This window comes from Apis mellifera, linkage group LG9 (genome assembly GCF_003254395.2).
Source record: "Apis mellifera strain DH4 linkage group LG9, Amel_HAv3.1, whole genome shotgun sequence".
Classification (NCBI taxonomy): Eukaryota; Metazoa; Arthropoda; class Insecta; order Hymenoptera; family Apidae; genus Apis; species Apis mellifera.
In genome coordinates, this window is record NC_037646.1 from 6003361 (window position 1) to 6019231 (window position 15871).

The 15871-nt window shown below is 20.7% G+C and overlaps 2 protein-coding genes across 3 annotated transcripts; one reads left to right on the forward strand and one right to left on the reverse strand.

Annotated features, from left to right (window-relative positions):
• Window positions 1-697: 697 nt before the first annotated feature.
• Window positions 698-8226, forward strand: LOC552386 (anamorsin homolog). 2 transcript variants are annotated; one of them, XM_624760.5, is made up of 6 exons: window positions 698-954; window positions 1042-1352; window positions 1454-1601; window positions 1817-1929; window positions 2001-2121; window positions 7886-8226. In XM_624760.5, the coding sequence occupies exons 1-5, from the start codon at window positions 804-806 to the stop codon at window positions 2109-2111; spliced, it is 834 nt and encodes a 277-aa protein (XP_624763.2). In that variant the 5' UTR covers window positions 698-803; the 3' UTR covers window positions 2112-2121; window positions 7886-8226. The 2 variants fall into 2 exon arrangements, with proteins under 2 accessions (XP_624763.2, XP_016769531.2); XM_016914042.2 differs by lacking the exon at window positions 7886-8226 and having other exon boundaries at window positions 2001-2154.
• On the reverse strand, window positions 4173-14296 carry LOC552401 (protein cueball). Its single transcript, XM_624774.6, has 7 exons — window positions 14029-14296; window positions 8425-8643; window positions 7998-8187; window positions 7148-7747; window positions 6702-7019; window positions 6009-6294; window positions 4173-4926 (listed from the first exon to the last, which is right to left on the reverse strand). The coding sequence occupies exons 1-7, from the start codon at window positions 14108-14110 to the stop codon at window positions 4825-4827; spliced, it is 1797 nt and encodes a 598-aa protein (XP_624777.3). The 5' UTR covers window positions 14111-14296; the 3' UTR covers window positions 4173-4824.
• Window positions 14297-15871: the final 1575 nt, after the last annotated feature.

Below are 15871 nucleotides of genomic sequence, written 5' to 3' on the forward strand. Positions count from 1 at the left end.
TTTTTGAATAATAAAAATATAAAAAAATACATAATTTAAGTTTCTTAAATTTATTTAATTTGAAATTTAATTTAATTTATTTAATCTGATATAACAAAATTCAAAAATGAGAAATAAGAAATTTGATTTAGAATTTGATCTAATATTTACATAAGATAATACTATATGCCATATATAAGTATATATATAGATAAATAAATTGACTAATTCTTAATCAATTTTTTCAGAAGATAGTGAGAATAATAGTATTATCATTGTAAGTACATAATTAATTAAAATATCAATTAATAATATTTTTATATAATCATAAATATAATATTTATATTTGTGTTTGTGTTTATATATTTTTTGTTCATATATATATATATATATTTTATTCATATATAGTAATAAATTAAATAAATTCTATTTAATAAAAAAATAAAATATACAAAATATTTATTAAATAAATTATTAGAAATTTTTAAATAAATAAGAATGTTTAAGAATTGACATGTCATAATCAAATCAGAAACTAATGATAATGATTGTCATTAATTTAATTATTTGATATTACAATTATAATTTTAATTTCGATTTATTTTTATAGTTCGATTTTTTTATTTTAATTTTATATTCAAATGAAAAAATTAATTTATCAATTTCATAATAGATAGTGCTAGAATCGCAAGTATTGATCTTTACAAACTTTCATATCTATATTTCATTAGATCATGCAATCAGCTGATTAGTATTAGACTTAACGAATATTATAAACGAATATTATATTATAAATTTGTTAAAAATTCTTTTGTCTATTGAACATGACTTTTTTCAAAGAAAATAGCAATGTTTTGATAATTCTAGATAGTGATATTTCTAATGATGATATCGTAGACTTTATTAGTGCAATTCAAAAACGTCTCAATCATGCAGAACAACTTTCAATTGTGTCAACGAAAGAATTGAAAAAATGTAAGTACATAAATATTTTTAAATATGTTTAAATCAATTTTATGTAATAGTAATTTTTTTCATTATATTTTTTGTTTTTTTTTTCAGGTATCAATTCTTCTATTTATGATATAATTATTTGTATTTTTAAATTATCATATACAAATATTAAAATATTTCTAGAAGAATCTTTACGAATGTTAAAACCAGAAGGTATATTAATTATTTATGAATCATGCCAACAACAAGAAAATGTATATTCTATTTTTGATGAAAGAGTATCTAGTTTGAAAGTGAGTGGTTTTAAAGTAAAAGCGCAAGAATCTTTAGATACAAAACAGTTAAAAAATCTTTTACTAAATATATACAATAATATTGATAATATTTTCGAAATAATAGCAGAAAAACCTTCATTTGAGGTAAGTTATATTTTTTTTTTATAAATTTTTTTAAACAATTTAATATTGTTTTATTTAGATAGTTTTTATATTTATATTTATTATATTTGCAATTTATATAGATTGGTTCTAGTGTAACACTTAATTTTGGAGAAAAGAAATCTTCTAATATATGGAAATTAGATAGTGCTGTTGATGAAGAATTAATTAATGAAGATGATCTTTTAGATGAAAGTGATATTGTCAAACCTATAATTAATAGTTTACGAGGTAAGTTAAATTCTAAATAAAAAATATTCTATACATATATATTATAATTAAAAATTATTATTTGGTTAAATATAATTTTAAATAAATAATCTTTTAATAAACATAATTGTTATTTGTTAATTTTTAGTCAAATTTAAATTTTATTCAAAAAATCTTAAATAAATTTTCCAGAAAAATATTAGAAAAAAATTATTAATTATTATAATTTTTCTTAGTATGTAGTACAACAGGTAAACGAAAAGCTTGCAAAGATTGCACTTGTGGCTTAGCTGAAGAATTAAGTGGAAAAACTGCAAAAGAAGGAACTGTAAAATCTTCATGTGGAAATGTGTGTAATTTATATTTTTTTTCTTTATTTTAAAAAAATTTAAATAAAAATAATATATATTTCTTTTTTAGTGTTATCTTGGTGATGCTTTTCGATGTGCTAGTTGTCCATATCTTGGTATGCCTGCATTTAAACCTGGTGAAAAAGTAGTTTTACCTGAAAGTCAATTAAAAGCAGATTAATGAAATATTTGTGAGTTATATATATATTCTATTTTTATAATCATTTTTTGCATGTAATTATTTTAATAACAATTTTTAATATTGTTAATTCATATTATTTTCACATTAATATTTCTATTATCATTCTTATTTAATGTAGGATTTTTTCTTTTATTTATTTTCATAAAAAATGAAAAAGTAGTATAATATATATAAAAAATTTAATGTAGTTTAAAAGTTATGCAATAAAAATATAAAAAAATATATATTAGTCTTAATTATTTTTATTACATTTTTATTTGTATACAACAGCAATCAATATTAATTAATCATATTAGAATGGTACAAAATATTTGAAATTTTGGTATCTTTCAATAATATTGATAAAGTATAAAAATAATAAAATAATTTAAGAAATTGTTTAATTACTATTAATAATATACCAATGAAATTTTTTCTTTTTATTATTGAAACAACAGTTAAAATTCTTTTGATACATTATTATCTATATCAATTAAATTAAGTACAAACACAAAAAAGAGTAAAAAAATAAAACAATTTAGCTATTTAGAATATATTTATGAAAAATTTATTTGGGAATGTAAGCCTTTCACTATAAATTCACTAACCCTCCTCTGGGGATGAGTGTTCGAGGAAGGACTACATTCCAAATAGTATTTAATATACATTTTACTTGTATCATTCTATTTGAACATATTTTAGAATTTAACAAATGATACAAATATTTTATATAAAATTGATTACTAAATTATTACATAATTATAATTATTAATAATATAAAAAAATGACATTGTAAAAGACAATGGTCTTTAAATTATACTATTAATTATACGATATATAGGAACAAAATAAATCGTCATGTCCTTTGCTTCTACAACAGCAGGAACATTACTTCTCATAAAATTGAAGTACATATTGAAAACAAATAATGAATTATTTATATCGTAATATTGGTATTTCATATAACCGAATTTAAAATAGCTCATAGCTGTATTACATCTTTTATATCCGTAAAAATTACTGCCATGCAATAATTGCCTTTCTGTTTCATCTACTTATTTAATACAATTTCATTTGGTGCAAAAAAGACATACTGCTATCAGTATGCTACTATTATTATTATATATGTGAAATTCTAGAAACTTAATCATATTATTTTAAGATAATAATATTTCGAAATTATATTATTATACTTAATATTGATAATTTTATACAGAATCTCTTTCTCTCACTCTCTCACTCTCTCTTTCTCTCTCCTCTCTTTGGTATAAATTTAAATTTGTTTTAATTAGCTACACATTATAAAATGCTAGCTATCATTCATAAATAATTGTATAATTTAAGTACAAAGAGAGCGATAGAAAGTACAATTTGATTTTAGTTTTTTGGAAGCAATAAAACAGAAAATACAATATAATAATTTTAAACAGATTTCTCCTGTTTTATTGTATTTTGTATAAGTTACTTTTACTTAAATATATAACAATTTGTACTCTATTTCAAAAACCAAGAGATTATGTAAAATCTTTCAGTCTGCAAACGAATTTCAGCACGTTTGTTGTACTTTCTATGGATGTATAAACGTCCATTAATTTACATAATGTTTTTATTATTATTTAAAATTGTAAATAACTAATTTATAGAAATGGATTATAGATTTTCTGTTATTTATCATGTATAAGAATTTGCATAATATCCAAAACAATGTTATAAAATCTTTATATAAACAACCTTAATCGCTCAAAAAACAAAATAATTTATTCATTAATTTTAAAGTTAAAATTTTCTAAAGTCATCCAAATCACATTATTTTCCTAGAATTCGTAAATACAAAAAATTTTTATCAATATTCTTCTTTGATCCAAAATTATTTATAAAAATTATATAAATGAATATATAATTATATAAATCAAATAAGAAATAACATAATTTAATGTTTAAGAATAAACAAAATTTAATGATATTTTTAACTTGAAACATTCATTTTTTTGTTTTTTTTATAAACAAAATATATAACATAATGTTCATAATAGTTTTGTAATCTAAGATTTTTTTTTAAAATTGTACTCATTATTAATAATACGTTGAGCAATCACTAAGCCTAGCAATTAAGGCATATTTTATGTACCCTTTAGTTGCACTCAGAATTAATATAGGATGTTATTTATTTTAATATATTTTGTTATTATTGAAATAGTTTCAAAAAATGAATAAAAGTAAATAAGGAATAAATTAAAGAATTAGGAAATATTACTAACAAAGTATTATATAAAATTTGTATAAATTTTATATATATATATATATATATATATATATATATCTATTACTTATACACCAAGACATTTCAAAAATGTCATGGAACTTAAGATTTTTGTTTATTTTATGAAAAATATATAATTGCATATTTTTAAAAAAAATTGATAATTCTTTTAATAATTAGATGAAATCATCTTTATATGAACACAGCCCTACATGTTATTTAATGTAATAAAAATTAAGAGTCTTCGAAAAAGACCTTTGGCTTTCTTCTTTTGACTGTATCATCATCATGATGTTCTTGTATCTCATAAGCATTGTTATTAAATATAACAATAATACTACAACGTTCTGCGGTATGTACAGACGTGTAGTTCTGCGAAGTTAAACTTTCCATAAATTTTTTATTAACTCCACAAAATCTTCGCCAATCAACACGTCGAGTTATTAGTTTATGCTACCATGAATTTTCTTCCATATTATCGAGCAAAGAATTTTTTTCTTCTTTCTTAGAACCATTTGTTCCCGGCGTTGCACATAATTTTGGTTCGAAACATGGCTGTAAAAAATAAAAGTTTAAATATGAAACCGATAATTTGATTCGAAATTTTGATGATGTAAAGCATGATAAAAAGATAAATTTTTATAAACTCTTTAAATAAATATAATTTCTAATTTAAAAAATAACGATTTAATTACTTTTAATTACTTTTAATTTCTTAAAAAATTTTTAATTTTTAAAATTATTGCGAATAGTTGATATATTACAAAATTAAATTTGAAATAAATGTAAACTTTTAAAGATTAATCTATATATGAATAAATTATGAAATAATTTATATAAAAATAAATAAGTTATATTGTAAATTATATTCAAAAAAAAAAAAAATTGAGAGAAAAAATATTAAGATATTTATATTAAAGTATTAAAAATGTTTTCCTCATAATATTATTTTGTAGAAAGGTACTATTAATTCTGAATAACTGTTTTATATTAAAAATTATTTATTCGTTCAAAACTTAAAATTCTAAGTAGTACAAGTTCTTTTAAATTCATAATCATTAAATTTCATACTGCAACATATAATGGAACATCGCATGATGATTATATATTTTTTAAATAAATCTATTTTAATATCCCAAAATTTTAACAAAAGCTGTGTAATAATTTATATCAGTTCATGCATAATAAGATATTAATCAAGATGTAAACAAAAAATTATTACAATTAAATAATGAAATTTTTATCGAAATGGCATTCAAGTTAGTAAAAAGTAAATATGCAATTTTTTTTCAATATTTAAATATTAAGTATTCCAAATATAATTAAAAGCATTCCTAATTATAATTAAATAACAAGCATTATAAATTTAAAAAATTAGAAAATAGCAATGTTATTATTTTTTTGTTTTTGTTTTGCATTTAAAATTTTTCTTAAGAGAAAGAGAAACAATCTATTTAATTGAAATTCTTGTGTTTGTATTCTATATCTTTGATTTTATTTTTAAATCTTTAACTGTTTCTTTTTCTCTGAATATGTATATAATTGCAATATTTATTTAATACATTTTTAATTTATTGCATATATTATATGCTCATGCACGCAAATAATTTTTATATTTTAGTTGGTAGATCACTCACAGTTTCACAGATATTCATGTTGCAGCAGTTTTCTATAGTTATTTCACATTGATTATCCGGCAGCTGTGGTCGAGACGTAAGTGGCGTCACACCGCCTTTGCTGACGACAAAACGTTTTTTAATACGTGGTCGTTTTCGGAACTTATTTACATAATAACTAAGTACGATTATCACTAGAGCAAGTATGCCAATGAATGCACCAAAAATTGGTAATAATGTTCTATATTCGTCTTCCTCTTCTTTAATTGTCACTAATTGTGCACCTTTTTCATTTTTTTCAGTACATCTATTAACAGAAAATTAATGTGAATTCATTTCAAATGAGAATTTTTAAATCATATATTGATTAAACTTTTAAACTTCATTTATAAAAAAATTTTATCAAACTATGATTAAAATTATTTTTTATACTAATCCTTAAATAATAGAAAATTCATTAATTAAACAAATTATGTACAATGAGCTTTAGCTTTATACACAATTGTAATGATACATATAAGTGAATATGTAAATCTATAAAATAATTTAAAAATTTGATTATATGCACTATGTTTTATTCTTAAAAGTATAATTTTTAATTATTAAAATTTTTTATATCAAATAAGTAATTATTTTAATTGAAATTGAAATAGATTAAGAATTCAAAATTTTTTCAAACTTTTATGAAATTAAAAGTTTATCAAAGCGATATACCTGCACTTAGCGTTAAGAGAAACGCTAGTAGGAACTGGTTCCATGTTTGCACAAAATATTTCACAAAATTCAATTACATTGTTTAAAATCTCACAACGAGATCCTTCAGAATATTTACACTTACAAACTGGTTTCTCATTTAGGACGGAACACTGACCATCATGCAAACAATAGTCTTTGCATGGATCTGTTTCACATCTTGGTCCAATAAATGTACTATTGCACTTACAGATGGGTAACCCATTAATATTTATACTGCAGCTGCCTTGTAAACAATAATTATGACAAAAATCCGTCTCGCAATGTGTCCCAGTGAATCTAAAATAATTTAATTCATGTTTAGTCTTAATTTTACAATTTGTATAAATTTAGAATTTGATTTTTAAATTCCATATCAATAAAATAAAATCTAAACACAAACTATATTTATATTATTAGATACTTACCCAGGTTTACATTGGCATGTTCCTTCTTTTTCATTCATAAGACCATTATTCAGACAGTATTTGATCGTTTCAGTAGTCATTTCGTTCATTTCTTCTGTGCTAGTTGTCAAATTATTAGATGATTCACGAGGCGGTATTGTCTTCGTCGTGCTTATTTTTGATCTTTTTTTGCAATCTATTTTGCCAACATTATCACGCGTTAAAATCCCACTTGGTGCAATACCAGGATGCGACTCATGATACGAACGAAACTTAATCATTGAACTTTCATTTTTCCCGTCTTTTGGCATTCTCCAAATAGCTCTTTCCGTGATATCGTTCCAATATATCGAATCATTATCTAATGCCAAATGAAGTGGTTGATGACGTTTAGGTTGAATCAAATATTCACGTTCAGAACCATCGAGATTACTACGCTCGATTTTAATTCGTATGCCTTCAATATCGTCGATCCAATAAAGTTTCTCGTTGATGTGATCTATAGCGATAGCTAACGGATCATACAAATTTTCATTGATTATGGTTGTTTGATTGCTTCCGTCTAAATTTGACCGTTCGATACTTGAATATGAATTATTATTATTTGTCCAGTATATGTGCCTATATAATATAAATAATGTATAATTATCAGTTCTTATATTTTTTTTTATATATATGTATATGATAAATATTTTCCTTTTTTTCTTTTCTATACAATTTAATTTTTTGTTAATCTTATTTAATTTCGTTATGTTTCAGGGAGATTTTTTTTCTTTTACTTGATATGAATTTCTAAATGGAATTTTTAAACTGATCGAAATTGCCTGTGTGAATGGTCATAGTAATGTCTATGTAAGATAAAATAGCACACCTGTTACACACATCCAGAGCGATACCACACGGATTTAAGCTGGTTAAATTGTGGAACACCTTTGCTTCTTCCAGTGATCCATCTGGTAATATATGCATCTTCATAATCACTTCTTGTAGAATATCACTCCAAAATAGAGTTTGTGTTTCTACATCGAAGGCAAGTGTTAAAATGAGACTCTTATTTTGATCTGAAAATAATAAAAAATATCGTTTGCATATTATAAGTACTTCTTTCAAAAATATGATTTTAATTTAAATGTAAGAATATATCAAAATATATCAAAAGAAATATTCATATATAAATTATGAATATTTCTACTAATATTAAAGTTCATTTCAGAAATTAAAAATATTTAAAAAATAAAAAATATTCAGAAATATGTATGCATAAAAAAAAATAATTGTTATAATAGTAATATAGTTACTTTTATGTAGCGGTTTTAATGTAAAATTCTTGTCTGTCAGATCGTTACTAAATATGGACATGTTGTTCTTATTTCTCAAATCGCTGAGAAACATTGTTCGAGTATTTTCATCATAAGCCACTCCTGATAGAGACACAGCATCCATAAATTTTGCTTGCGCTATTAATGTTTGATTTTGCGCAAGAAATTCAATTTCACGCCCTATCAATACTGCTAAATCTGTAAAAATAAAGAAAAAAAAAATTAATTAATAATAAATATAGAAAAATTATATATATTATATATATTTATACATTTCATTAAAATTATTATGATTATTTATATATTTAACAAAATATCATTATTATTTCATTAATTATTCAATTTTCTTTTAATAATTATTTTATTATATGTAATTTATGATATATCGAAAATTAATATAAACAATTTTTTATCTAATAATTATCTGTTATGATAAAATAAATTAAAATTATTTTATCTAATTTTTAGTTAATAAAAATAAAATTTATAATTATAATTTTATGAAATCATTTTTCAAAAATTTTTTCTCTTTTTTATAAGTAAATAATTATATAAATTAATAAATTAATATATGATATAATTATTATATATAATTATTATATAAATTAGATAAATAATTATATAAATTTTTAGTTTATAGTATATTAGTTTATATTATATTTATAGCTTAATAATTTTTTTAAAAGAAAAACTCTTATTTTATAATATTATGAAATATATATATTATTATGAGATTTCTTATTTAAGATTTTCAATGTTATCTAAATCTTTTTTTATTCTATAATTTTTTTTCCATAAAAGATGATATTAGAGGTCAGGTTTTATCTTACTTTTCCTTTTATAATTTAATGTAAATAATAATAAACTTTAGTGAAAAATAATTCGAAATGATTAAAATGAAAAAAGTGTAAATTTTTTGTTTTTTTTTACTAATTTTATAACATTATGATAGCATTCATCATTATCATTTTAAACATTTTAAAAATTACATTATGTATATCTTAATAATTTTCACTATATATTATGTTATCAAAAAAAGAAAAGTATTGAATAAAAAAAAATAAATAAATCTGCACGATTTACAGTTTGAAATTTTTCTAAATTTTTATATATTTACGCAATTTTGGATGAAATTCCAATTTTGCATATTAGATATTGTATTTTGTATTGTAATTTTTTAGAAATGCATGTATTAGTAATAAATCATCATTTATTTTAGTAAGTTAATAAATTTTTTCTATTAAAAATGGTATAAATTTATTTTTATATAAGATTTTATTATTCCTATATAAATTCCTTAATTTATACATAATATAATAAAAATATAATATATATATATATATATATATATATATATATATATATATATATATATATTATATTTGTTTACTGTAGTTTTCATGGATGCATTTTTTTAATTTCAAAATGTAATATTGAATTTAAGAATAATACTTAATGATCTTATATTATACTTAAAAAAAAAAATTCAGATTTTATAATTTTTGTACGTATATTATTCAATTTATTACTATATGTTTTAAAAATAATAATAATAAAATAATAATTTATATCGATCAATGAATAATAATTTGTAATTTACTTTTAATTTTATAGATTATATTTTTTTTTTATTTTATTTAAATTAAAAAAAATTTTAAATAAATAACAAAATAATTTATAATTTACTTTATTATACAGATTATTTCAATGATTTATTTTAGTTTTTATTTTAGTTTTGTATTCGAGAATACATCTGAATTAATTCACATAATCCAAAAATGAAATAATAATTATGCAATATGAAATATAGCAAGAAATAGATGAAAAGTTCAATTCATTCTGATATTTCCAGAAAGTTCAAACTAGTCTAATAAATTTAACGTTCGGATCACTTGTATAAAACTTCAATGTATAAATATTCAATTCTTTAAGAGTTTTTGACAAATTCATTCGCATAATTGATTTTATTATATCCGAGAAGGTACAAATATAGTTAAACAGTAAAATTAAGATTTCATGAACCATAGATAGCATAATTCTTTGAATATGCATAAGATATCACTTAATTAAGACTTATTAACCTCTTCGATTGCGGTTATTTTGTTGGAAAATTTATAAATGTAACTATCATTTCTATAATTAAGAACAACATCAATATGATAAATTAAAATATAAATATATAACAAAGAATAAAAAAAAAAAAAAATTGAAAGTATTAAAATCAATTTTCTAAAGTTAATTTAAAAAAATTTAAAAAAAAAATACAAGATTTATATAAAATCATATCATATATTAATAAATTAACAAAAAATGTTTTGAAATTTATATCTTGAATTTATTTGTCCTCTTGATTTTATTTTAATGTATATATGTATTTCTAATTCAAATTCTAATTCAAAACACATTAGCAATTCAAAATTTGAAAGAGAATGTGTCTATATAATAGTAATAGAAAAAGAAAATGCTTACACTTATTTTTTTCATTTTATCAAAAATCATACATAAATATTTTATCAAAAATAGATATACACTTCATAAATTTTTCTTGCAAAATTCTATAACTTAATATGTAATCATAATAATGTTATTAGAATTAAAACTTGTTTAACAAAATATGTATTTCAACATATATTTCTCGAAATCACGTATTTACGTCACGTATTTATAAATGCAAATATTATACAAATCATAAGAGAATGAATTTCAAATATAGGAAGTTTAATATAAATTCTATAATAATTCAATTTTTTTTTCTAAATTTTTATGTATTTACAATTTTATTAATATATTATTATCACTGATATATTTAAATATTTTATTTATAATAATTATAACAAATTAATAAATAAATGATATAATAAATTTTTTCTTGCGTAAATAATTTAATCATAGATGATTGATAGATATTTATATGTTGAGTCAACAATCAATTCACAAGTGTATATTCACATCTACTCTTGATTATATTGCGGTTATAAATTAACCTACAAATTAGCGGTACCGATTGATATAGCAGGTTCTCAGGGCTGTATATAGTACACTATTTCAAGATATACGTATTATGTATATATATTTTTTGATTTAAAAAAAAAAAAATATTCATAAAAAAATATATATATTTCTAATCTTTTTTTTTTTTAAATAGAGCATAAGAAAAATTAAAAGAAAAATACAAATTCATAATTAAAATATTTCCTCATTTTTCCACGTATACATATATATCAAATATTTTATTTTATATTTATATATTTTAATTTTTTAATCATTTTATATTTTTTATCAAATATAAAGGAATTCTGTTCGCACGTGTTTTTACTCTACGCATATGTTAAGATGTTGCGCGCGCAACTAATATTTAAAAAGTGCGCGCCGTAACTATAATACAGAAACTTTGAAAAGTTATATTTTTGAAATCGAATCATGATATCAAAAAATAGAAAAGTTCTTTTTTTATTAATCGTATAATCATAAATTAAATCGTATATTTTTAAATATAATCTGTAATTTAATATAGTTATAAATAATTTAATATTATGGATAATGTAGAAAAATTAAATAAAAATAAATGATTAAGATAATTTTACCTTAATTTATAATAAATAAAATTTATAATATAAAATTTTTTTCTTTTTTTAAATTATTTATTTTAAATATTGAAATATTATTAAATATTTGTTTTAATTATCGAAAAGCACATTATAATTATGCAAGGCATATTCTTTATATTATTTCATCACTTCTAATTGTAAATAAGAAAATACAATAAAATATGGAAAATACAGTGACAGATTAAATTTTATCTAAATGTTTTATAACGATAAATCGAATGTCGAAGATCATGAATATTTCTTTCATTGTCGATTGACTTGACAAGAAATGAAACTGCGCAATGTCTGCGAATCATAGAATAAACTATTCGAGTTTTTGCAATATAATGAACATACACATTCATAAATATGTTAAATATTTTATTTGCTGATTGAAAATCATTTCCAGTTGACGTACGCACGAATAGAAATTTTATTTGTGCAAGAATAGATAATAAGAGGAAAATTTATATGTTATTGACAAATATTTTTCTTTTTTTTTTTTTACTTTGACATCTTATGAATTAAATATAATAAATATAAATATTTATAAAATGTTTAAAAGATATTAATTTTCCATGTATATTTCTGTTATTTTTTTAAATGAATTTGTAAAAATTAAAACAATTTGTATGAAAGTAATTTATAATAATAGTTAGATAATAAAAGCATAAATAATGATATATCAACGAAAAAAATGAAAAATTATATGCAACGCTGAATTATCTTATATTATTATTTCTAGTTTTGAATTTTTTTCTAACAAATTATCACGAGTGTTATATTTCGCTGTTCCATATAATTCTTATATTCATATTATATATTATATTCATATGAACATACGTCTTGTATATCTCACTTCACAATCGCGACATAAGAATACAGCTATTCAATTTCGTTACATTTGCATTTTGTAAATTTCGTCATGCTTATTTATGATAAATAACTGTTGCATTAATCTTATTAATGATATAAAAATAAATATAGCAGAAAATTTTTTCTATTTATTATGTTTGAAATTTATTGAAGATAATTTTTTTTATTGATCTATAAGATTTGGAAATTAATCAATATTTCTGTTATTAAATTAACTTATTATTCTATATCGTTATACATTTTACATAACTGATACATATATATATATGTATCAATGCAACGAGACTATTTTATATTCTGTATATATTCTATAAGATCATAAAATTAAATAATCCAAATAATATTATCAGATTCATATATTACGTAATTCAAATTTCACATATCATTGTGTACGCATAATTTTTAAACAGTTTGATATTAATGATACAATGCACGACGGAACAGTTTTTCTAAATACGCTTGCGAGGACGAGAATGAGGATTCGAGGATCGCCTGACATTCGAAAAATTCATGTGACATAATTCATATGACTACTATTTTTACACTGATCATACCACATGGTTTTCTTTTGATATTTGTCAAGAGAATCGAAATAGATAAAGTAGATCCGTGTCGATTTATATTATAATTTAAAAAAAAAAATCACTAAAAATTTGACCGATAGGTGATAATTTTTAGATGTGTTATCGAGTTATGGTAATTCAATATAGACTTCTATTTGCTGATTTATTAGCTTTTCGATAAAATTCCGTACGATTTCTATATGCGTGTACGCATATACACAGAAAGCAGAACTCGGTTTGACATTCATTACGTAAACAGGTATAAGGACAAGTACCATTTCGCTTTATTTCCATGTCAATATTAATCATAGAAGTCTCGTGAATCCGTTTGAAACAAATCAAGGATCAGTTTCATTCACCTTTTCAGTCGTGTTTCGACTTTCTACAAGGTAAAACAGTACGAGAAGTGGCGTACGTGACCACTGAGACCGCGTGAATGGAGAGCGTTCACGCGACTCGCAACACGGTGTTACTTGTATCATTTATACAATATTAAATTGTTATTAATACAATTTTTCATAACATAAAATGGCTTAATAAATGATTATTCTACTTACCCCAAGATCTAGCATGTGTGTTAATTGTGAAAATTCCAAATATTATCGTTAATATAACGGTCAAGTTTTTACGAGATGTCATGATGTGCGTTCATTTGTCAGCCGCTTAATTAGCCTGGAAATATTGTTAAGGCACAGGTGACGGATGTAAATGACGTTAAGATACACTGCAGCCTTAATTTCTCTCCGTTTTCTTTCACTAAAATAAACGATGAACGACACAACACATCTTCACTAAACGGCGGCTCTGCGCGAACTGAGAGCTCGTGACTTCGATGAGACCAATGGCGTAGCATCGTACTTTTACGGTCAGGGTTCTCGAATGTCATTAAAAATGCTATCGTCTTAATTCGAGTAATTAAGCAGCGTTAACGAAAACGATTATATAAATTGATATTAAGTTATTAAGTTGAATAATATTTATGTTATATTTTCTTGCAAATTGTAATGTATTAAAAATCATTAACATTTTATTTTGATATTATTTAAAAATATTTTATTATATTTAATAATATAGTTTAATAATAATCTTCATGTATATACATATTTATTTGAAAATTAATTAATAATTTTTAAAAATTTATTAAAAATTTCTGTTAATATTAATATATTAATTTTCTTAATTTGTTATAACATATAAATACAAATATATATATATATATATTTGAAGAAAATTTTAATTTATTATATAATTTACCATAGTTCAAAAACAAAATTTGTGAATTTTATTTAAAAAATTTATTATAGTGTCGATAATTATATATGAAGTTTCAACGTTTATTAAAAAGATGGTGCAACTAATCAAAGACCATTGACAAAATTCATTTTGCTGTCGATAATAATAAGGGAGTAATTTGAACAGTTTTCAAACAGATGGCTCTATCATTTAAATTTTGATGTCTTCTTTTATGCCATAAGAGTCACATCTATTCAATACTTCGTTTATAGTTATAATTTTGTTTCTTTTTTGTATCAATTTCGATAATAGGATTCAATATTAATAATTCATATATTCGCTATATTAAATCGTAACAAGTATAGTAAAAACTCTAATTTTGTGTATCGATATTTTAGAATATGGAACAAAAAATCCCATTTATTATTATCCATTTTATATCTGGTCTGTGTATATATTTTATAAATTTGCTTCTTTGTATACATTTATATTTCATATATATTGATATTATATATATTATTTCTGTATAGTTATATGATATATAAATATTTTTTGTATATTTTTTATTTCTTTTACTATTTTTAAAAATATAACATTAAAAAGAAAATTATAATATAATTATTAATATAAATGAATATAAATATAAATGAGTTTGTAATTTAATAAAAAGTTTATTCTATATCTATTTTAATTTAATAATGTGATATAACTATATCTATAAATTAAATTTATCTATATATCTTTGTTTTTGATTTTTGGTTATGATATTATCAATACTGATCTTGATTTTTCTTTTTAATTATATTACAATAAAAGACAAATAAATTGAAAATTTCAAAATAATATCAGTTGAAATCAAAGATGACATTTATTTAAAAAAATTATAAAATGATATAAATATAACATATAATACAAAGATTTTATTTATTATATATCAATACGTGAAATTAACTTTCAATTTTTTTGTACTTTGTACTAATGAACTCTTTGTTTTTTAATAACTATATTTTTTACTAATAATTTTATTTTTAATAAAATCTTAATATCAAATACATACATATATTTCATAACTTTAATTAAATAACCTAATTGTATAGTGGCAACTTGTTTTTTACTATTTTTTACTATTTAAACACGATATTTGTAAAAAAACAGAAAAATATAAAT